This window comes from Sturnira hondurensis, unplaced genomic scaffold (genome assembly GCF_014824575.4).
Source record: "Sturnira hondurensis isolate 20B ecotype Veracruz unplaced genomic scaffold, ASM1482457v3 Scaffold0000648, whole genome shotgun sequence".
Taxonomy (NCBI): domain Eukaryota; kingdom Metazoa; phylum Chordata; class Mammalia; order Chiroptera; family Phyllostomidae; genus Sturnira; species Sturnira hondurensis.
In genome coordinates, this window is record NW_028073279.1 from 8,586,470 (window position 1) to 8,611,225 (window position 24,756).

Sequence of the window (24,756 nt, forward strand, 5' to 3'; positions counted from 1 at the left end):
CACAATTAAATTGAATAACTATAGATTCAATGGGAGGCACTGCTAACTTGTTTTAAAACTCCAATTTTACTGCATATTTACGCTTTATGCTTATTCCTAAACAGATTTCAACAAACTGAAGTGTCCCCTCCATCTAATCAGCGGTGCCCCACCAGGGGCAATTGGGACCTCCAAGGGGTCTCTGGTGAAGTCTGAAGATACGTGTGGCTTGTCCCTACTGGGAAGGGAGTACTGCAGACATCTCGTGGGTAGAAGCCGAGGACACTGCTAAATAACCCACAATGCACAGAACAGCCCCCATCACCGAGAATCATCTGGCCCAAAATGTCAAAAGTGTTGAGGTGGAGAAATCCTGATTAGTCCTGCAAAGGTGTGCTTTACTTATGTGGGCTTTATTCTCACACTGCAGGTCTCTTATTACCAAGTCAATTGACTCTGTTCTATTAGTGCCTCCAGGAGGCTTAGAGAGAATGATTTGTTTACATCTCCAGGTGTGGCATTTTTAAAAATATTTCTTATATTTTATTTTAGAGAGAGAAAAAGGAGGGAAGAAAGATAGGAAGGGAAACAATGATATGAGAGAGAAACATTGATTGGTTGCCTTCCGCCTTCTGTAAGCAGCCAGATGGGGACAGAGCAGAGTCTGAAACCCAGGCATGTGCCCTGACCAGGAATAGAACTAGCAATCTTTTGGTTTGCAGGATGACGCCCAACCAACTGGGCCATGCTGACCACGATGCAACATTTTTAACTACACTAGCTACATTCAGTGGTCATTAACCTTAAACAACAAAAACCCATGGTTTAAAATATGTATTGGTTACAAAGCAAGTATTTGCTTGAACAAATATTCATAAATGCTTTAAAATTTAACTAATTTAAATATTTTCTCTAACAAAATAAGGTGTGCTTTCTCTATTTGAAAGCAAATTTGGAAGACTGAAATAAATAAATTTTAAGTTAAAAAAAGTTCCCCTGGCCCTGGCTGGTGTAGCTCAGTGGATTGAGCACGGGCCTGCAAACCACACGATCATGGTTCGATTCCCAGTCAGGGCACATGCCTGGGTTGCAGGCCAGTTCCCAGCAGGGGACACACGAGAGGCAACCATATATTGATATTTCTCTCCCTCTCTCCTTCCCTTCCCCTCTAAAGATAAATAAATAAAATCTTTTTTAAAAAAAGTTCCCCTGCTATATTTTTATTTTATTTTATGGGATACTAAAAATGGGGGGTTTATTAATTTGGTCGCAGGATAAATCCTAATTTTATAACTAACATAAGATGCTAACATAAGATGTGTGAAGAATCCCATCCCCAACACATCTATTTCATACATTTTTCAGAGAATGAAAACATTTTGTTCAATACAATTAAATAACAGCTAAACATTGGAGTGTTAATATACTTACCTGTTTGCTCAAAAGCTGAAGAATTTACTGTTGAAACCAATGCCTTCCCTCCGATGCCATCTGCATACACAGAGCAGTTTTTATCTTCCTCCCTCCAAAAGCAACAGTGGAAAGTTGTTTTGGGTAATAAGTTAGAATAGTTGGTACCACTTGAATTCAATCTAGCTTCAAAAAATGTCTCCTGATATCCATTCAAATTTGAGGTGTTCTTTGAGATTCCGGCAGGCATGAGGAAGTCATAGGTTGTATTTGGCGGCAGGCAAAACAACTTAATGGGATATGCCAAGTTAAACGCTGTTACCAAATAAATAAATTCTGTTTGGACATTAAAAAGATGCATAGAAAAACAATTAATCATTTTGGCTAAGACAAAAGTAGCAAGTATCTAAGAACAAACCATGCAGTGCTCAATAGTAATTATTTAACTTTCCAAGTGCTCAGTCAGTGCCTGACGGCACATAGCTCTGCTTTCCCCTGTGCAGTGAGCAGTACTTGAGTGGGTACATTTATTTCTCAAGACAACTTCACACTCTAAAACCCCTTTTCAAAAATTCACGCTTCCTTTTCCTCACTAGTCTCACATATATATTTTTTAAAGAAAGGAAATTATAATTAAATATTTCCATTTCTTTTTCTAAAAAAACAATATTCTAATGAACTCCAGCATGGATAAGAAATATCTAGATGGCCGATTACATAAACAAATACTAAAGTGCTGTTTTAATATTTCTGAAAGAGACCAACACCGAAATGTTAACAGTACTTTCACTGAACGCTTCTAGAAAGCCTTCGTCTTCGATGTCAGGATAGCTGGATGACCTGACTCTGCCATTAATCCTCCAGATGTACGACATCATGTGAGTCATGCCCTTAATGCACTCTCCAAGAACCAAGGCACAATGACAAGATTTCTTACAGGAATCTTCCATTGCTGATTAAAGACAATTATCACTTAAGATACATAAAAGTTAAAACAAGTATGTAATCCTGTAACAAACAAGTCCTCAAGTTTTAAATAATTGTTTAAGAACAAAATAACAATTTTCCATAGTTCTTTCTTCTACAAGTTATCCAAATAATCCTACAGCTGTGTTACTTCAGATATAGGCTAATGCAGAATGAGAATCCTGAGAATTCTGCATGGATTTTTATGGAATAAATATTTTGAAGGATTAGTAAAAATGTAAAAAATTAGAAATGATTGAATGAAATCAATCAGTTCAAACAAAATTGAAAAAATCAATTTTCAATCATAGTTATAAAAATACTACATGTAAAAATATTCAAACAATACATAAATTACTGTTAACAATTTGGTTTCTAAATCCTTTCTATAAATATATGTTAACATAAATGTATCAGATGCAAAAATGGATCCCTTAATAAGGCAAAAATGATTAGCATGACTAATATTTTGCCCACAGCATTCACAGTTAGCTACCACAACATTACCAAAAGTGAATCCTCATTGCAGTTGTGTTCCTTTGTACTTCGATATTACTAACACATTTCTAAAATTATAATATCTCAATGAAAAGAGAATAAGTTATTTCTTTTGTGTTACAAAACCATAAATATGTCTTGGTACTAATTAGAAGCATTGTATTTTCTAGCTGCACATGGAAAATTCAGTTGGATGAAATGAAATTAGCCTAAATTCCTCAAAGAAGAAATTTAAAATGTAATAATGAATGTCACAGACATAGGAATTATTGAATCCGTTTAATTAAAAGATGATTCTATTTTGTGTGGAATGCTTCCTTGCAAATAATATTTCTTTTCCTCCAAATGAGTTCTAAACCTGCTAAGAGTCCAGAACTTGCATCTGAAAGCATATATTTTCACGGTAACGAGATCCCAGGAACTTCCCTTATTCACAAAACTTGATCAAACTGCAAACCTTTTGGAAAGCTAATGTGAAACATTTGAGTGGAACCTAACAAAAAAAGAAGAGAGAGAATATAACAGAGAATTATATCAGAAAGAAAGAGTATGTGATTACTTTCTGATAGTCTTTTGTGGCACACTTTTTCCTGAAATCTGTAACAGTGGAGTTGTCCTGAGCATTTCCTGTGAATGTATAGATGGCGACAATGAGAAAGAACAGTTAGATGCAACAGAGAAGACTAGCAGAGAAGCTCACAAGAGCACCTTTGGATTGGAGCGGTCTACAAGATGCTCAGAACTAGTGAGCACACAGATAAAGATTGCCAGATAAGATGGGTTTTGTTCCAGATAGCTTCACTTTAATTTTGAAACCTAGGAAACCAACCTACTTAAATTAGATGAGGAGGGTTTTTTAAACATCAGAATAAAACTAGAATACAGTATGAAACAAGTGAAAATAGTATGCTCAAAAGTCATCAGCAATGTATGACTAATGTGAAACAGAAGCCTGTTGTGATTCAGAGCGGTTTAAATCACAAGATAGAAAAAAGAATTATCTGTAAGCTTTCTCTTGAGGATATTCCTGCAACGGGTGGGGGAGAGACAAGTGTACATCTTAATTTCTGAAAGCATTCTTCTAGTGGTATTCAGGATGGAAATTTTTAATGTGCACCATCCCTCAATAATATCCCTTTAGAACACTATATTTGTTATTGTTTAAAGTTACAGTGCAAAAGATTGCAATTCAAGTGACAACTCCATTCCATTTGAGAATAAACCCATCATTTTGTACCATACTCATTTATTTTAAATAATGTCATTCATATACATTTATAATTTAACAGTGCTACACTTACTGAATAAAATTCAAATAGTTAAGTATCGTATCTTGTTTCTAAGTATGTGTAAGGGTAGCACTGTGTATTAATCAACTTTGGGGGCTGTAAAAGAAAACAAAGCTAAAACGCAAATTATGGGCAGAGAAAAATTTTGCAAAACATAACAAATTGTTAGGATTATGATATTTAATGTTATGAGTTCACTTGTTGAGGCCTGCCGGTTACTCGGACATTTTTTCAAACATTTTCTGGGTGGGTCTGTGAGAATATTCCTGGATGAACTTAACATTTGAACCAGTAAAGCAGATTGCCCTCCTAATATGGGTGGGCCTCATCCAGTCAGGTGAAGATCTGACAGGAACACAATGGCTGACTTGGAAGGAACTCTCACTGCCTGCTCGACATCAGCTTTTTCCTTCCTGTGGACTCAAACTGAAACATCGGCTCTTCCTGGGTCTCATACCTGCCAGTGTTTGAGTGGAACTTACACCATCAACTCTCCTGGGACTCCCCCTCACTAACTGCAGATCTTAGGGACTTTGCCAAAGATAAAGGTGTGAGCCAATACCTTATAATAAATGTCTTCCTGAACATATATATAAATCCTACTGGTTCTGTTTCTGTGGAGAACCCTGACTACCACTATAAATCCAAAGATCTATTATATTTTTTAATTCCTAAAAATCACCTAAGGCCAAATGAAATCCAACAACAAAATGGTCAAAGTAATGAACTGAAAATCACATAAGAAATATGTCAATAAACAGTGCTCAACCTCACAAATAATCAAATAAACAAAATTAAAATGAGACGCCATCTTTTGCTTACCTGACAGGGCAAAAAAGTAAAAATAATGATAATATGCTTCTTTGGCATGAGCGCCATGGGAGAGCATTCATATACTTATGTTCAGACTGTGAATGCTACAGAGCTTTGTGGAGATTTCACAGAATTCAAAAATGTGTACACTATTCAACATAAACATCCTTCTTTAGAAATTAATCTACATAAATATTCTCCCAAATATTCAAAGATACATGAATTTCAATGCAGCATTATTTGTTGCAGAAAAAGAAATTTCTATCAATGAGAAATAGGTCAAATAAACTCATAATTTAAGGTACTTTCATACAGTTCACTGTCATGTGCCCTTAAATAAGCGCATCAGTAAATACTGAAAAAAAAACTGGCATGATAAATTGAAAAGCTGTTAAGTGGAGAAAGAAAACTGCAGGACAGTATATATTAACCAATTCTATTTTTGCAACTATAGATATGACTGTGTGTATGTGTTCTACACTTTTGGAAGGAATATGCATATATCAGGTTCTTTCCAAGACTTTGGTAGTAGTTATCATTTTCACTCTATTTTCAAAGGGTTAGAAAGGGGTTTCATTTTCCTACTTACACTTTTGTTCAGTAGGCAAGAACATGAGAATTTCTAACTGGAAATGGAAAATTCTATTAGCCAATAAAGAAGAGTATCTCAAAGGGCAAAATCTCTACCTTACACATAGATGTTTAAAAGGCAAATAACTTACCGCAATACAGCAAAGCCACACAAAGTTTTTGACAAGCCATCTTACTTCAGAGAAGAACACCTGAAAAAGAGTAAATCTAAAATTAACATATATACCTACATACACACAAAAAAACCTGACATATATACAAGTTGTCTGTGGAAAATATAAAAGGAAAAAGATTATAAATTAGTCTTTAAATTTTTATCATCTATAATACTCTGGATCAATATTAGGGAAGTGTCTCACATTACAGTACAACTGTGTTATACATTAAAATAAGCCACACACTCATACGTGATATAATCAAAAAATTATCTTTGTCTTTCCTAAGATACAACAAAGCCAAATGGTTATAGGTAGCATAGGTAATGACTGCATATTTATTCCCAATAAAGAAGAGGAAATTTTCCAATGTGTTTCTGGAAACCAGCTGTTCATTTGCAAATGAGGTGATACCCATATTGGAGAGTTATCAGAGTAATTTAAGGAAAATTTGATGGCTTAATATATCCAAATGACAAACTGACTTCAGATATAAGCCTTCCCTTGAATTCTACTCAGTATGAAACACATTATAAGTAAGATTATTTGTAGTAGTATGCCATGAAGTAGAATGCTGGTATATTATTTTAATATATTGGGGTTAGATTTGTAATGACACACTAAAAGCTTCTGATATTCCAATTTTTTTATTACCTCAAACTAGAGATTCAATTCACTATACACAAGTAAATCTGAGGTCAAAAGCTGTGAATTAGGTGTCGGTGTCTTGGATGCCAATCTAGGTTCTTCACTGATCAGCTATGGGATTGGGGACAACACCACCCTAGACCTCATGTTCTTCATCTACAAATCAGACTGATGAATAATCTCTACAGTCACTTTCAGAGCATTCCCCAATGCTGAGCAATTTTATTTGAAAATAGAACTCATATCTTTACCACAAAGAATATTATAAAATATTAAGTGAGAAACATGTCTCACACATACTCATGTTTCAGAATTGGTACCATGTGATGAGTAAACAGAAAAAATGTGTTTGTTTCATTCACAACTTAATAACTCTTGAGAAAAAACAGATGTATGTAAACATTTTGTAGTCTGGTAAATTTGTTTTTCAGATTAACTGCTTTTTACCAAAATTTGGGTTCTTTATAAACTCACATCACAATATTTTTTTTTCATAAGGCAGTTCCATTTTTAATTTCTTTAGGAAACTCCATACTGTTTTCCACAGTGGTTTCACCAATTCATATTCCCACCAGTAGTGCATGCGAGTTTCCTTTTCTCCACATCCTCATCAGCACTTGTTATTGACTTATGATGATAGCCATTCTGACAGGTATGAGATGGTATTTCATTGTGGTTTTAATTTGTATTTCTCTGATGACTATTATGTTGAGAATCTTTTCATGTCTACTAGCCATTTGTATGATTTCTTCAGAGCAGTGTCTCTTTAGGTCCATTGCTCATTTTTTAAATATATTTTATTGATCGTGCTATTACAGTTGTCCCATTTCCCCCCTTCATTCCCCTCCACCCTGCACACCCCCTCCCACCCACATTCCTCTCCTTTAGTTCATGTCCATGGGTCATAAGTTCTTTAGCTTCTATATTTCCCATACTATTCTTGCCCTCCCCCTGTCTATTTTCTACTTACCATCTATGCTACTTATTCTCTGTACCTTCTGCCCCTCTCACCGTCTCCCCCTCTCTCCTCCTCCCACTCCTCCCACTCCTCTGTTGCTAACCCTCCATGTGATTTCCATCTCTGTGGTTCTGTTCCTGTTCTAGTCGTTTGCTTAGATTGTTTTTATTTTAGGTGTGGTTGTTAGTAATTGTGAGTTTGCTGTCTTTTTACTGTTCATGTTTTTTATCTTCTTTTTCTTAGATAAGTCCCTTTAACATTTCATATAATAAGGGCTTGATGATGATGAACTCCTTGAATTTGATCTTACCTGAGAAGCACTTCATCTGCCCTTCCATTCTAAATGAAAGCTCTGCTGGATAGAGCAATCCTGGATGCAGATCCTTGCCTTTCATGACTTGGAATACTTCTTTCCAGCCCCTTCTTGCCTGTAAGGTCTCTTTTGAGAAATCAGCTGACAATCTGATGGGAACTTTTGTGTAGGTGATTGTCCCCTCATCTCGAGAATTCTGTAGAATTCTCTCCTTCATTTTAATCTTGGCTAATTATGATGTGCCTTGGTGTGTTCCTCCTTGGGTCCAACTTCTTTGGGACTCTCTGAGCTTCTTGGACTTCCTGGAAGTCTATTTCCTTTGTCACATTTGGGAAGTTCTCCTTTATGATTTGTTCAAATAAGTTTTCCATTTGTTGCTCTTCCTCTTCCCCTTCTGGTACCCCTATAATTTGGATGTTGGAACATTTAAAGATGTCCTGGAGGTTCCTAAGCCTCTCCTCATTTTGTTGAATTCTTGTTTCTTCTTTCTTTTCTGCTTGGTTGCTTCTTTCTTCCTTCTGGTCCACTCCCTTGATTTGAGTCCCAGTTTCCTTTCCATCACTATTGGTTCCCTGTGCATTTTCCTTCATTTCACGCTTCCTTAGCATAGCCTTCATTTGTTTATCTAATTTGCGACCAAAATCAACCAGTTCTGTGAGCTTCCTGATCATCAGTGCTTTGAACTGTGTATCTGATAGGTTGGCTATCTCTTGGTTGCTTAAAAGTATTGGCTCTGGGGCTTTGATTTGTTCTTCTGTTTGAGCCATTTTTGGTCTGCTTGCACCTGTTACACAGTGAGGGGCGGAGCCTTAGGTGTTCACAAGAGCAGGGCAACCCAGTTGTATGTGGGGGTGGGGTCAGAGAGAGAACAATGGCATTTGTTGCTGTATGTGGGGGTGGGGTCAGAGAGAGAACAATGGCATTTGCTCCCCTCTCTCTTAGATTTCAGTCCCTTCTGCCACTTCCCACAAGCAAATTGGGCCCTTCTAGTGCTGATTCTGGGTGGGTGGGCTTGTATACATTCTAGGACCCTGTAGGTCTCTCCAATGAACTCTCCTGTGAGGTTGGGAGTCTCTCCTAGCACCTCACCCCCCACAAGTGTTTTCAATTGGTGCTTTTAAGCTCTATTTCCCAGTGCTGTGGCCCTAGATTCCACAGTTTGTCTTGCTCCCCATTTTCGTCTGGTGTATCTGCACAAGAATGTGTGACTGTGGTCAGCCAGCCGCCTTGCGTGCCTCACTGGGTCTGCTCGTTGCCTCCCCGTGCCAGGGGTCTGCCAGCTATAGCCTGCGCATCCGGGTCCACCAGCCACTGCTTTTTCCTGCTGCGACCCCTCTCTACTGGCTGCCAACTCCGCCTCTCTTACTGGTCTGGAAGAATGGTTGTCAGACTTCCTAACAGTTCAATTTTCTGACAGTTCTGGTTGTTGTTTGTTTCTAAATTTTTGTTGTCCTTAGTTTTGGTTGTGTTTAGAGGCACAGTGTGTCTACCTATGCCTGCATCATCAGAAGTCACAATATTTCTTTAGGATTTTCTAAAAAGAATAGAGTTTGGAATCCTCATTATCTAATCATATGAAATGTGTGCAAACTCCTCTGAGTTTTTTCCATGCTACCTGTTTCTGAAACTTTCTCACAAAAGTTTCTTATAAAATAAACCCAAGGGCAAGTTTCATAATCAGGATGTGTCATAGATACAACATGTCACTAGAGTAAGTATTTCAAACAAACAGATTAGTCATTCAGTCCAACAATTAATTTGGCTCACTTGTAACTCAACTGAATATTATCTGCTGATTTAAGTAACAAAATAGATCAGTTGGTTTTCCTTACATAAGCCAACCATTCTTTTCTTTAATGTTCCATGAAAAACACAAGCTATTCTTATGGTTTGAGATCTTGCAGTTTGGTTTTGTTCTTATATAACAAGTAAACAATCACAAGTATGAAAAAGGCATAAAAGAGAGTGTGAGAGGTGGCACCTTCCACAGACTCAAAGAGAGAAATATTATGCACCCTGAATTGTACCAGAACAGAACATAAGGAGGTTTACGGAACAAAAATAACACAGAAAAACATGACAGAAAATTTTAAACAAGAGAAAAAAAAAATCTAACAAAGGGGAAACTAATAGTAAAGTGACCAAAATAAGTCTAATATACAAAATGTAATTAAGTGGAATTCACTTTGTAAGGATGAGCTATTATGCTTTAAGCTTTTGTATGGTCAAATTTTTCAATTATAAATTCAGAGTAATTAAGATAAAATAAGAGCAACAGCTTAGGGAAATGTACAAATAATCCTAACACTAAGAACAGAAAAAAGAGTATCTAACTTTAAGATAACAGGTAACATCCTCATGAATATCCTAACAGTAGCAGAGTTTCACAAGAAGTTAGACATTTGATAATTTCTCACTCCCACCATTGCTAATATTCTACTCTGAAGCCACCACTATCTCTTCCCTGGAAGAGCAGAAGAGCCTCTTAATTGGTCTCCCTGCTGCTTGCTGCCCTTGCTCCCCAGATCAATCTATTCTCGATGCAGTGGCCAGAGTGGTCTTGTTAATGCGGAGGTCAGATTATACCTCTCTTTCCCAAAACACTGCTGTACTCCCCTTTTCACGCAGGGTAAAAGTCTCAGTTCTGCACAGAACTACAAGGATCCCTGTGACCTCTCTGACCTCATGAACCACTGCTCACTGCCCTTTGTTCAAGTCACCCGCTCGCAGAGCCTTCCCTGACCAGCCTATCTAAAATGTCAACACCTTCGCCATCCCAATCTGTCATGTCTGTTACTGGGCTTAACTTTTTTCCCCTTACCACTAATGTGAGGGTGATTTTCTATTTTTCTTGTTTATTGTCTAACTCTCTCCACTAGGATGTCAACTCCACCAGACCAATGAATCATTTTTTTTAATATTTCCTTTTCATCATTATATCATTCACACACAGAAGCCTGCCTCTCACATGGTAGGTGTTCCATATATATTAACTGAATGAATGAGTGAATGGCAAGATATAACTCTTTCCTGAAATATTCTCCAAAGTAAGCTGGTGGCATCATTCCAAGACAAAACCGGATAAAAGCAGTCTTTAAAAGAAGCATTCCAATATCATCCACACATAGCTCTTTGAGAATCCAACTTAATACCACAGAGAATTTCAGAATGGTGATTCTTAATTGTTTCTCAATATGGACCTTATAGAGAATTTAGTGACAGCAATGTGCCAACTGCCCAGAAGACACTCATACACCCAAAATTAGGGCTATAATTTAAGAGGGTTGACAAACTGTCTAAAATTTATGAAAAACTCTGAAATTAAGGATTCTTTTACATTCAGTACCATTCCACATCAGTTTCAGTTGTACAGCAAAATAGCCAGAAAATCATGCTCTCTACAGAATGGTCCCCCACACCTGCCCCAAGCTGGACTCACCTGGACCCATACCCAGTTATCTCGACATTATTGACTATGTTCATCACAGTGTAAGCTACATCTCTGTGGCTGTTCTGTAACTGCAAATTTGTACTAATTAATCCCTTCATCTTTTTCTCCCAGCATCTCCCCTCTGGCAGCTGTCAGTTTGTTCCCTTGATGAGTCTGTTTCTACTTTGTCTGTTACTTTGTGCCTTAGATTCCACATATAAGTGGAATCATACGGCATTTGTCTTTCTCTCACTAGCTTATTACACTTAGCATAATACTCTTCAGGTCTGCTGAGGCAGTCACAAAAGGTAAGGTAAGGATCTTTTTTTGTGGCCGAATAGCACTCCATCATGTAAATGTGCCACCACTTCTTTTTATCCACTCATCTGCTGATGACTACTTGGACTGCTTCCAAATCTTGACTATTATCAATAACACTGCAATGAATATAGGGATGCATATATTCTTTCAAATCAGTATTTTGCGCATCTTCAGATACACTCCCAGAAATGGAATCGCTGGGTCACAACGCAATTCCATTTTTAATTTTTTGAGGAACCTCTACACTGTTTTCCATACTGGTTGAACCAATCTACACTCTCACCAACAGTGCATGAGGGTTCCCTTTTCTCTACATCTGAGCCAACATTTGTTTACTGATTTATTGATAATGGCCATTCTGACAGGTGTGAGGTGTTATCTCAATGTAGCTTTGATTTGCATTTCTCTGATGATTGGTGATGTTGAGCAATTTTTCATATGTCTATTGGTCAACTGTATGTCTTGCTTGTAGAAGTGTCTATTCAAGTCTTCTGCTCACTTTTCAATTGGTTGTTTTTCTGGTGTTAAGTTGTCTGAGTTCTTTATAAATTTTGGATATTAACCCCTATCCCATGTATAATCAGTGAATATGTTCTCCCATTCCATAGGCTGTCCTCATTGTGCTGATGGTTTCCTTTGCTGTGCAAAAACTTTAGTGGGACACAGCACCAATTGTTTCTTTTTTTCTTTTGTTTTTCCTTACTCAAGAAGATGTATCAGAAAAAAGATGTCACTAAGAAAAAAGTCCGAGATATTATTACCTTTGTTTTCTTCTAAGATTTTTATGGTTTGAGTCTTATGTTAAGTCTTTAAATCCACTGTGAATTTATTCTTGTGTATAGTGTAAGAAGGTAACCTAGTTTCTTTTTTTTTTTTTTTGCACCTATATGTCCAATTTTCCCAACACCATTTATTGAATAGACTCTCTTTACCACATTGAGTGTTCTTCCCTCTTTTGTTAAATATTAATGGACCATAAAGTCATGGGTTTTTTCTGAGCTCTCTATTCTGCTCCATTAATTTCTATGTTGTTTTTATGCCAGTGCCATGTTGTTTTGATTCTAATGGCCTTAAAGTATAGTTTGATATCAGGTAGCATGATACCCCCCCAGGTTTGTTCTTTCTCAAGAATGCTGAGGCTATTCAGGGTCTTTTGTGGTTCCATATAAATTTTTGGAATATTTCTGCTACTTCTTTGAAATATGTCATTGGAATCTTAATAGGAATTGCATTGAATCTATAGATTGCTTTGGGTAGCATGGACATTTTCATGACGTTAATTCTTCCTATCCATAGACACTGTTATGAGCTTCTACTTATTTGCATCTTCCTCAACTTCTTCCTTCATTAACTTATCATTTTCAGAGTGCAAGTCTTTTATCTTCTTGGTTAAGTTTATTCCTAGGTATCTTACTTTTTGTTGTTGCAAATGTAAATGGAATTGTTTCTTAGTTTTTCTTTCTGATAGTTCATTATTGGTATATAAAAATGCCACCAATTTCTAAATACTAATTTTGTATCCTGCTACGTTCTTGAATTCATTTACCAGTTCTTGTAGTTTTTCGGAAGAATCTTTAGGGTTTTACATACAGTATTATGTCATCTGCAAGTAATGACAGTTATACTTCTTTCGATGCCTTTTATTTCTTCTTCTCATTTGATTGCTATGGCTAGAGCTTCCAGGACTATGTTTAAAAAGAATGGTGAAAGTGGACATCTCTGTCTTCTTCCTAATCTTACAGGATTTTTTTTTTAGTTTTGTCCATTGATTATGATGTTGGCTGTGAGTTTGTCATACATGGCCTGTATGTTCCTTTTGTTCCCACTTTGCTGAGAGTTTTTATCATAAATGGGTGCTGGATTTTATCAAATGCTTTTTTTGCATTTGTTGACATGATCATGTGATTTTTATTTTTCATTTTGTTTATGAGGTATATCAGTTTTATTTATTTGTGGATATTGTGCCAACCTTGCATCCCCAGAATAAATCCACTTGATCATGATGTATGATCTTTTTAATGCATTGCTGGATTTGGTTTGCTGATATTTTCTTGAGTATTTTCCCATCTATGTTCATCAGGGATTTTGGCCTATAATTTTCTTTCTTTGTAGTGTCTTTATTTGGTTTTGGAATTAGGATAATGCTGGCCACATAAAATGAGCTTAGGAATCTTGCCTCCTCTTTAATTTTTTGGAATAGTTTGAGAAGGATAGTGTTAGATCTTCTTTGAATGTTTGGAATAATTCACCTTTAAAGCCATCAGGACCAGAACTTGTGTTTGTTTGAAGTTTTTTAAAATTACTTCTTTGAGTTAATTAGTTGTAACAGGTCTATTCAGATTTTCTGATTCTTTCAGGTTCAGTTTTCAAAAGAGTTCAGGTTTCTAGGAATCTATTCAATTTGTACAGATTGCCCAATTTGCTGGCATAGAGTTCTTCTTTTCTTTTTTAAATTACTAAACATCATTTTATTGACTGAAGCTGATCAATTCTCTTAGAAGGACAGAGAGGCACATAGTATATTCTTTAAAAATTAAATAACAAGTTAAAATGCAAGTGTGTTAGACTTTAATCATTTTTAAATGCATAAAAAGCTTGATGTTTCAGCAAGCTGTTGTTTGTATAACTAGATGGGACAACTACATACCCAGAGAAGAGGGGTTCTGCTCAGCTTTGGGAGACAAGGACCTCAACTGTCAGTAACAGAGGAGATAACTTCCAATTAAAAATATTTTATATCACTTTATGTCTACTTACAAGCAAACTTCAGAGCTAAAACCACAAGAAAAGAGAATACTATTCCTCACACATTTGGAGCTCACTCTGATAAGCTACTGGTTATAATTTAAATGTATGTAGAGGTTTTAAAAATCAGATAGTGAAAACAGCATTTCATGCACAGGGGTTCTCAATTTGATATTCGTACTTTTGAAGAACTTCTCTGGTATTTAATCATAGTCTGTATCTTTACAGGGAAGTCATTGTCTCTCATAGCATAATTCTAAGTTTATGTATATACAACTTATATACTTATGTATATAAGTTTATGCATATGACCTTATTAGACAGTAAGGTCTAATTTCTTACATGTGAAAAATATCTGACTTACGCAAATGGTTAACTTGAAAACAAACAAAATACAGATGTTTAAAAATGAGCTTTCAGTTTGTGCTCCCATTTGGTACGAAATGTTGCTTATGAAGGATTCCAATCCTCTTTCTGTTTTCAAAGTTAAGTATTAGGTATTGATATCTGCTTCCTGCTTTCCATATAGATGAGAAATCTGCTTCCACGAATACTGAATATTGAATAGTCTTTTGTTTTCTTCAATTACTGAGAGGTGTTTATTTGAGCTGACTCTTTTGCGACTTCTAAGCTATGTTTGGCTGTGCTGTTGAGCCTCTCAGAGCTGATGGGGAGCAAAGTACTCCAGATCTGTGTCCATCTGATGAGATTCTGCCTGCAAATGCTTAAGATGACTTCTGGGAGAAAAGTCATCCTTTTCCCTGAGCAATGCTGCATCTTTGTTCACCAACAAAATTGTAGGTGAATTCTTTTTATCAGAAGAAGACTCTGTCTCTACCAACTTCTCATCCTCTGTTAAGGCAGACCCCAAACAATAGAAATGCCGGGTGACAATTAGCTCACCCAAGGAGAAGTATTTTGTATTTTGTATTTTGTTCCACTGGCACTTTCTAAACAAGTGCACACACACCTGTGGTGAACAACTCCCCACAGTTTAGAAGGCTTGAAAATACTCATCCTCTAGATGTCAGACATATGGACTGGGGCCTCGATGATGAAGTTATGTGAGTGGCAGCACCTGAACTCACACGTGTCATTTTCACCCAGACAGGCTTCCTTTTTTACATCAACATGAGAATCCCAGTCTTTCCATGTGCTCATGGCATTCAGCATCCAGCTTTTCTGGTCATTTTGAACCAGAACAGTTGGCAAGGTTCAGGTAAATATTGACACCATGCCACAGCTCTTCACCAAATGAAGTTTGATGAAGTCTCTGAGAGCTGGTTCTCTTCAGTCTGAATCTCAATTACATTACCGTTAGGGGATTTTGCATTGAATTTCCACAGGGTACTTTTGTTTTAGGGTTCAATCTGGAGTTTTCTCCCAGAGACCAAGATATTTCTATCCATTAAGTCTAGACTTCAAGGCCTTCAATTCTTTCATCTTTGAGTTATATATCTGTATTAATTACTAAGAATTTTCTACATTGAAATTAAAAAGCTGCGGATAACGCTACTGTTTTAGGTAACGCTGTCTCAGACTATATACAGTTCTGAGTTTGTATGTTCTTGCTTTGACTTGCAATACAAGTAACTCATCTTTCCTTTTTTCTCTCTCTGCAGTAAAAACCAATTCATCACGTATGCAACTCATCTCTTGCTTCAGCGAATAATCTCTTCTCACTGTTCAGTATTTTCTGTTGTCTTTTCAATTAGATCCTCTTTTCATTTATTGATTTCAATCTGAAGGTTCTTCCATTTCTACTTATAGTCTTGCTTTTCTTTCACAGTACAAGTCTTCACCATCTTGGCATCATATAATGCATGTACTAACGATTTAAATTTACCTGAATGTTCTACAACATGACCGACTGCCTCAATAATATCTTTATTTTCAAGGTCTCCAGAGAGGGGAGAAGAATGGGTTGCCTTCTGAACCATTTCCTTAAGCTGTGATTGAGTCTTCTGTAAAGCTGTTTGTCACCCATTTGACTAGATTCACAGGTTTTTAACATCTCCATGAGTAACCTCACCATTTCAGGTCCTCACCATTTCAGGTCTTTCATGTCACCTAATTTGCTGCAATAGTCTTCCAAAGTCAATACTTTCTACCAATCCTCTTCCCATGAAAGAAGTTGTCTCTGATGTACTGAAACCATATCATTAAGCTCTTTATCTAATCTTTCAGTTTTCCAAAAAGCAAGTGTAGCTCTTTCATTGTTTCTAGGTAGTGGAAATCTCAACTTCTGACCGGATGTTCTGGTGCCTGCAAGGTCACAGAAACATTCATAGGTGTTTCTCTCAGCATCACCTTAGAAATGCTGTAGGCACACCAGCCCAGAGTGGCGGGGGAAAACCCTGCATCCTCAGCTGGACCAAGCAGCCCTGGCATATAGTTCTTCATAGTATTTTCTTACAATCCTTTGTATTTCTGTGTTGTCTGCTGTTAGTTCTCCACTTTCATTTCTAATTTTATTATTTGGGTCCTTTTTCTTTGAGCCTGGTTAAAGGTTGTCAATCTTGTTTAACTTTTCAAAGAACCAGCGCTTCATTTTGCTAATCTTTTGTATTGTCTTTTTTTAGTCTCTATGTCATTTATTTCTGCTCTAATTTTTATTATTTCCTTCCTTCTATTACTTAGGGCCTTGTTTGTTGTTCTGTTTCTAGTTCCTTTAGGTATAAAGTTAGACTGTTTGAGATTTTTCTTGCTTCTTGAAGTAGGCCTGTATTGCTATGAATTTCCCTGTTAGGACTGCTTTTGCTGTGACCCATAGATTTTGGGTTGTTGTGTGTTCATCTTCATTTGTCTCAAGGTAACTTTTGATTTCTTCCTTGATTTCATTGTTGACCCATTTCACTGTTTAGGAGCATGTTATTTAGCCCCCATGTGTTTGTGTGTTGTTCAGTTTTTTTCTTGTAATTGATTTCTAGTTTCATAGTATTGTGGTCAGAGAAGACACTTGATATGATTTCAATCTTCTTTAATTTATTAACATGTTCTATGCTCTAACATGTGATCTAACTAGAGAATGTTCTATGTGCACTTGAAAAGAATATATATTCTGCTGCTTTGGGGTGGAATGCTCTCAAAATATCAATTGAATCTATTTGGTCTGGTGTGTCATTTAAGGCTGCTGTTTCCTTTGTAATTTTTGTTTGGAAGATCTATCCATTGAAGTCAATAGGGTGCTAAAATCCCCTTGTACAACTATATTACTGTTTATCTGTCCCTTTACATCCATCGAGATTTGCTTTATATATTTAGGTGCTTCAGTGTTAGATACATAAGTGTTTACAAGGATTATAACCTCTTACTCGATTGATCCCTTTCACATTATGTAATCTCCTTTGTCTCTTGTTAGGGCCTTTTTTCTAAAGCCTATTTTGTCTAATATAAGTATTGCCACCCAAGCTTTTTTTCCTTTCCATTTGCATAAAATACCTTTTCCATCCCCTTACTTTCAGTCTCTGTGTATCTTTTGTTTTGAGCTGGATCTCTTGGGAACAGCATATATATGGATCTTATTTCCTTACCCCTTTAGCTACCCTATCTCTTGTGATATCAGCATTTAATCATTTACATTTAAACTAATTATTGATAGCTACTTATTTATTGCCATTTTATTCTTTATATCTATGTTCCTCTCCTTTTCTTTTTTCTTTCAGAAAGGCCCTTTGCAATTTCTTGTACTACTGGACTGGTGGTAATGAACTCCTTCAGCTTTTTCTGGTCTGGAAATCTCTGTATTTCACCTTCAATTTTAAATGATAGCCTTGCTGGGTAGAATAGTCTTGGTTTTAGGTCCAGGTTTTTCACCATTTTGAATATTTCATGCCATTTCCTCCTGGCCTGAAGTGCTTCTGTTGAGAAATCAGCAGATAGGCTTATGCAAGCTCCCTTAGAGGTAACTGTCTTTCTATTGCTGCTCTTAAGATTCTTTGTCTATCTTTAACCTTTGCCATTTTAATTATGATGTGTCTTAAAGCCTCTTTGGGTTCATCTTGATTGGGACTCTCTGTGCTTCTGGGACAGGTGTGTCTTTTTCCTTCATCAGGTTAGGGAAGTTTTCAGCCATTATTTCTTAAAACAGGCTCTTGATCCATTGCTCTCTCTTCTCCTTCCATACCCTTATGATGCAGATGTTGTTGGGCTTGATGTTGTCCCAGGAGCCATTAGACTTTCCTCATGCTTTAGCTTCTTTTTCTTTTTGTTGCTCTGCTTGGGTGTTTTCTGTTATCTTGCCCTCTCACTCACTGTTGATTCCTCTGCTGTTGATTCCTTCTAGTCCATCTTCATTTCAGATATTGCACTCTTCATTTCTGACTGGTATTTTTTATGGCTTCTATGTCATTTCTAATGCTTGATATAGGTAATCAAAGGAGTGCTCCTTCCTCAGACAACCCTCCATTAGTCTCACTCCCTAAATTGAGCCACTGATGGACACCAAGCTTTGAGGATTTTGAGATAATACTGTCTAATATTGTCCTGGTATGTAGTCATTCCATGTAGACAATTAAAAGGAGTACTGTGTTTTAATTAACATGTTTAAAGAACTATTTCTGAAGCATACAAAGACTGATTCATAGCCTGATCTAAATGATGCATCAAGTATACCTGGATGTGGAGGCAATAATTCAATTTGCATAATGCACTAAGCACAGTAAGCGTATTAAATATATCACTAACTCTTTAGTAATTACTATAAACTTTAAACAAAAGGAAAATCAAAATATACATTCTGGTAAATTATGATATTATGGGTTTTCAGAAGAAAATCAGAGACTTCCCTTCTATTGTAGGGAACTATCTTTGTATTACTTTTATGTATCAGATTCTACTTAAATATAAAATAGGATAGTCTCAATTAGTGCTTGAATGGATAACTGGGCAGGAAAGAAATTATTCCAATGACTTCATAAAGTCTCTAGATTTGTAGAAAAAAATTATGAGTAAGGAAAGCAATTCTTGGCCTTGAGGAATAAGCTTAATAAACTCCATTTGCCACTAATTTTTTCTTTTATTATTCTGCAGGCAATTCTTGGCCTTGAGGAATAAGCTTAATAAACTCCATTTGCCACTAATTTTTTCTTTTATTATTCTGCAGGAGAAGTACCCATCTATCTTTCACTTAAACAACATTTAAGCATTTCATTTAAATATAAATGAAAAGCATTATTCCTTCAAGTGTTGAATACCTAACAAAATAAATACTGTCTGGTCTATTTGTGGTAACCTTGTCATTTTAAGTATATTTACTTTTATTTCTTCACTTACAATAGAAATTGGTTGTTATTCCCATCAAGTAGCTTTAAAGACTTAAATTATCTTTGAAATTAAAAAACATATTTTCCATCATCCTGGCACATAGCATGTCACTTTGAAAACATACTTTCAATTACTTTAATTACTGAAATGACTCTAATTGTGTGATCTTGTCTGAAATTAACTCCTTGAAAATGCAGAGGAATCAGCTACAATTCAAAAATTTGAAGTCAACAATCTGGAGTCAGAATAGGCATCTTACCTACAAAATAATCTAAAAATCTGTACCTAAGTCAACTCATTTAAACATTAACTGAGTATTTTATAAAATGTTAAAAGAAAAAAGCAGACTGCGTATATTTAGAGCCCTAGAAGGGTAGCCACGAGTCTAACAACCAAACCCAGAAATGGTTCAGACTAGTTGTCACCAGGATCAGGTCTGGCATAGTGAGGGCAGTAGGCCTGGGGACTACTGTTTTTTTCCTGCATGTCTTTGTAGCCATATGCATGGATTTTTTCATGCAAAATTATTATTTAATTCTTTTAATTAAATAAAGTCCTATAAGATTTCAGAGAAAATAGCTACTATCAAAGTCCTAGGGCCAACGAAAGTTTCACATTGTGAAATTTTAGTTGAACTCTAAGAAATGCGAAGGAAAAGAATAGTATTGTATTTCTTCTATTTTAAGATTCACAATATTTTCACATCTCTTACATTAGGATCTTTGTTAAAAATCAATGTCATCTTACAATCACCGATGGCCTGGAAGCAGCTGTGATCTGCTTGTCATTGATTGCATACATAAAAACTGGGGCACTTGCCTCACGACAGACTGGATAATTTTAACTTGTCAATATTTCGACCAACAACCTATTTAAAGACCATTTAATGAAGGAATACGAGCCCTGAGTATTGTCTAGAAATCGTACATTTACATCTTATGACAGTATTAATAAAGACCCAGCATAAAATTTGTAAAATGGACAAACCTAGAAGAAAATCTCAGAAACCATAGTGAAGCATTCTTTTATGAAGTGCATATCACAAATAATCTTCATAACCCAGAGTGCCATATTATTTGGGAAAACATGGACATCAACAACACCGAATTGCAATGTGATTAAAAAGAAAACCAGATTCTGAATATAAAAAGAATCCCTTAACCCAGTTCTTTGGTTTATGCTCTCCTATGAAAGTGATAAGACTTAAACAAAAATCATCATTTAAAAATTCCTAAAAGAGCTCTCCCAATAAGTACAAAAAATTCTAAATAAAGGTTGAACAAGCATTGTGAAATAGTTAAATAACATTTTAAATAGTTAAAAATCACAGTATCTAGATTTAAAGAACCACAAGTATCTAAAAAGAGTGGTAATTAGGAGAAACCAGAGAGATTACTTTTAGTTTGGGGAAATCATAAGAACTCCCAAAGGGAAGTGGGGATTTAACTACCCCTTTGAAGAGTGGGGAGGATACGAAGCATATTGCAAGTATTACAAAAGAGATCCAAGCCAAAAATATCAATAAAACACAATAGGAACCCCTGTGTGGGCGCTGATTTGCAAATTTGGAATCAAAAGACCAAGAGGCCACTTGTGCAGATGACTGTTTCTCATAGAAAGAACATATGTACATACTGTTCTTTCTGGGCAAAAATCTTTTCTCCCCCAAATCAAACCTGTGACTGACAGCATTGTTGCAAGACACTCAGATGGTTAGAGAAATACCCAGCTACCTCCTGGGTAAGTGTAATACGGTTAAGTGTGTCAAATTCGAAGAGTAACATCTTAATAATGTTACAGCACCTACAATTATTGGGAGCTTACTATGAAGTAAGGTGTCAACATACTTTCTCTCTGTTTACTGTATGTGTGTTGATCATTTATTTTCTCTTTCTCTCCTAAACATTGACCAATTTGGTTCAGAAATGTTGTTGGTGCATACAAAAATCTAATTGTTCAAATATCTCATGTTTATAGTTTCTTAATTTTCATAGAAACTATGAAAAACCCAAATAACAGCTGCTGATTCAAGTAAAAATAAGATAATATAATTCTGAGAAAAACTAAGTTGTCCTATGCCTTCCCAAAATAGATATTTGGTAACAGCTGTTCTTAAACATGAGTTCACATTTTTAAAGCCTATTATAATACCATTATAGAAGCTCATGAGAATCTCTATTTGGCTCAGATCTTAAGTTAGCTATTACCCAGTACAAACACATAAACATTTATACATTCCCATAAACTTTTAGAAATTATTGTGCCATAGGCTCTATGCCTATCTCAATAATAATCAATAATATTATCTCAATAATAATTGAGATAGGCATAGAGCCTATCTCTCTCTCTTTCTTCTTCTCCCTCCCCACCCCCAAATCTTATCTTCCTTCCTCTTTCTCTCCCTTTTTTATGCATTATTATACACAATGTATACACACTTGTAAGGCTATATTATTTCTAGATCTTTCCCTACTAATTGGCAAAGGCTTTAAATTAATGTTAATACCACAACACCCGCTAAGCATCTCCAGTAGGTAATTTTCATTTGCTAGTCCATACTATTCTAGTTTGACTAAATGAATCCATAGGATAACACAAAATTTTTTTCAACTAGTTCTCAAATGCGTGACTCCCTCCTTCAAGATCAGCCACACCTCACCAGGCCATGGCTCCCCAGGGCTCTGTTCTCTTCTCAGCTGGCCCCCATGCTGTGCCAAGCAGAACCACCACTGAATCCCCAGGATTACCTCAACGCTTCAATGACCAAGCAAAATGCTCTTCCCAGCAAGTGAACTGTTTTCACTCTGGGGGAGACTTCACTTGTGTAACATTGTTTAAGTGAGAAGAACCTAGCCTACTAATTTTATGAGAGAGTAAATGACTCGCTGACTTTCATTCCGTGAGAATCAATATTCCCCCAAATTTCCCATAGCCTACTTTAAACACATTAAGTGTTCACAATTATAAAAAAGATTTTAAACTTCCAATTTCATGGCACTTGAATTTGACAATGATTTTTTACTACATAGTCAGCATCGCTGTCTCTGATATTTCTTACACTCCAAAACAAAATTCATTGGAAAATAATATAATGGTATTAGTCACATCTTTGGGCTTGGCATGTCAGATTTCAGGGGTTACAGAGTAGATCTACTTCATTTTTATGTTGAAGCCAAAACACAGTATGGAGATAACTCTAACTCAGAACTATTTTAAAAGGTTGTTACATATGTAAACATAAATTTTAAAATAATATCCCCCCAATACAATCCTACAGCAGCAGAAAAACAGTGAAACAAGCGTCACTCCAATTGATGAAAACTTCCATTCAGCAGAAATATACAATTTTAAATGTGTGTATAAATTACAATATAATCTCAAAATAGCATCTTATTATGTAGCTTTAAAATATATAAAGTGAAAATTCAGAGTACTACAAGGAAAAAAGCAGAAATCCATACAGATGGTGGAAGATTTCAACACTCCCTCCTAAAGAATGAATAGAATAAGCAAAACGATATATATAAACTATGTAAAGACACATGAGATGGGAAAAACACTAACAAATAACCCGGAACAAGATAAACAACTTTGACATACGTTGAACTCTGCTCCCCCAAAATGCAGATCAAACACTATTTGCAAGCAGCAATGGTGCACTTACAAAAACTGAACATACACAAAGGCAGAAAGCATGTTACAAAGAAAACCAAAGGACCAAAATCAGACAGACCACATTCTCTGACCATAGAGATTTTAAGGCAGACATAAAAAGCAAAAACATAACTGCACAGGTGCCCTATGTTAGGACAAACCACTGGACAAAACAGACAAAATAAAAATCAAAATATACTTTACACTGATGACAGTGAAAGAAGCACCTCAAAACTTATTCCGTGCAGATTAAGGAGTCCTTAAAGAGCAATTCAAAATCATAATAAAATGGTATTTCAAAAAAGGAAGAAAGGCTGAAAATTAATGGGCTATCATTCACTTTAAGATGTTAGAAAGGTATAGAAAAATTCAAAGAAAGCAAAATGGAGAAATAAAAAGTAAAATGGAGAAAATAAAAAGTCAACTAAACGTAAGAGTTGAAGTTAATAAAATAGAAAATACACAAAAGTCAAAATCAACAATCATAAAATTGGTGTTTTGAAAGACAAGTAAAATAAATAAAATTCTGATGGGATTAAAAGAGAGGCGGCACAAATAACCAATATCAGCAGCAAAAGCAGGGCACTAATACAGAATTCATCAGGACCAATTTCATGGCAATAATTTTGAAATGTTAAATGTAATAAGCAAATTCTTAGAAAATATAATTTACCAAAGCTGATGAGCAGAGGAGGGAGGGAAGAAGAGGGAAGGAAGGAAGAAAGGGAGAGAGGGAATGGTCCTATAACCATAAAAAAATCAACTTCATGTTAAAAAAATATGGTTTCACCTAAGATTTTTACAATGCAACATGTAATCTTAAACTAGCAAAAAACGTCTGGAGACTAGAAAAAGTCAAACACTTGACAATTTAAACTTATAGTTAATAACCTTAATACCAAAATGCAAGAAGTACAATTTGAAAAAGTAACGTAATAGCCCATCTTTATACAAGACTATAGGCTTTTAAAAAATCTTAACAATATATTAGCAAAAGGAATTTTGCAATGCATAAAAAATGCATATAGCATGAGTACCCCTGTTATAGTAAAGATAGTGCAGCAGGGGACTACCATGATTTCATATGTTAAAAAGGATGCCCTGGCTGGTGTGGCTCAGTGGATTGAGCACCAGCCCGCAAACCTAAAGATTCGATTCCTAACCAGGGCACAAGCCTGGGTTATGGACTGGATCCCCAGCTAGGGGCGTGCAAGAGGCAACTGATCAATGTATCTCTCTCACATGGATGTCTCTCTTTCTCCCTCCCTAACTCCTCTCTAAAATAAATAAATAAAGTATTTTTAAAAAACCAATTAATACAATTTACCTCATTAATAAATTGAAGAAAGAAAAGCATTTGATTATATCAATAACTATAAAGAAGCATTTTATAATAGTCAATATCCATTCATGACCCCCCAAAAACAAAACTATTTGCAAGTTGGGAACTAAGTAAATCTCAAAAAACATATCTAACCAAAACCAAAGCAAACATCACTCTCAATGGCAAAATGATTTCTTCTGTAAGCACTTAAAATCATTGTTATACTTGAGGTCTTAGTCAATGCAGCAAGAGAAGGGTAAAAAAGTTTAAAGATTATAAAGGAAGAAACAAAACAGTCATTATTCAAGAAAAGTAGAAAATCCAAAAATATCTCTATGTAAGCTCTTGGACCTTTAATTTAAAAATTCAGCAAGGCTGCTGGCAGAATATGTAATGA

At 35.8% G+C, this 24,756-nt stretch overlaps 1 protein-coding gene and 1 pseudogene across 4 annotated transcripts in view; both read right to left on the reverse strand.

Annotated features, from left to right (window-relative positions):
- Nucleotides 1-24,756, reverse strand: part of LEPR (leptin receptor) — a 90,855-nt gene that overhangs the window by 57,990 nt on the left and 8,109 nt on the right. For all 4 annotated transcript variants that reach the window (XM_037043202.1, XM_037043176.1, XM_037043183.1 and 1 more), the window contains 2 exons: nt 5,678-5,737; nt 1,411-1,725 (listed from right to left, as the gene is read on the reverse strand). In XM_037043202.1, the coding sequence (XP_036899097.1) occupies nt 1,411-1,725; nt 5,678-5,717 (355 nt within the window). In that variant the 5' untranslated portion in view covers nt 5,718-5,737. The remainder of the gene's footprint in view (nt 1-1,410; nt 1,726-5,677; nt 5,738-24,756) is intronic.
- LOC118984970 (coiled-coil domain-containing protein 62-like) lies at nt 14,441-16,522 on the reverse strand (annotated as a pseudogene).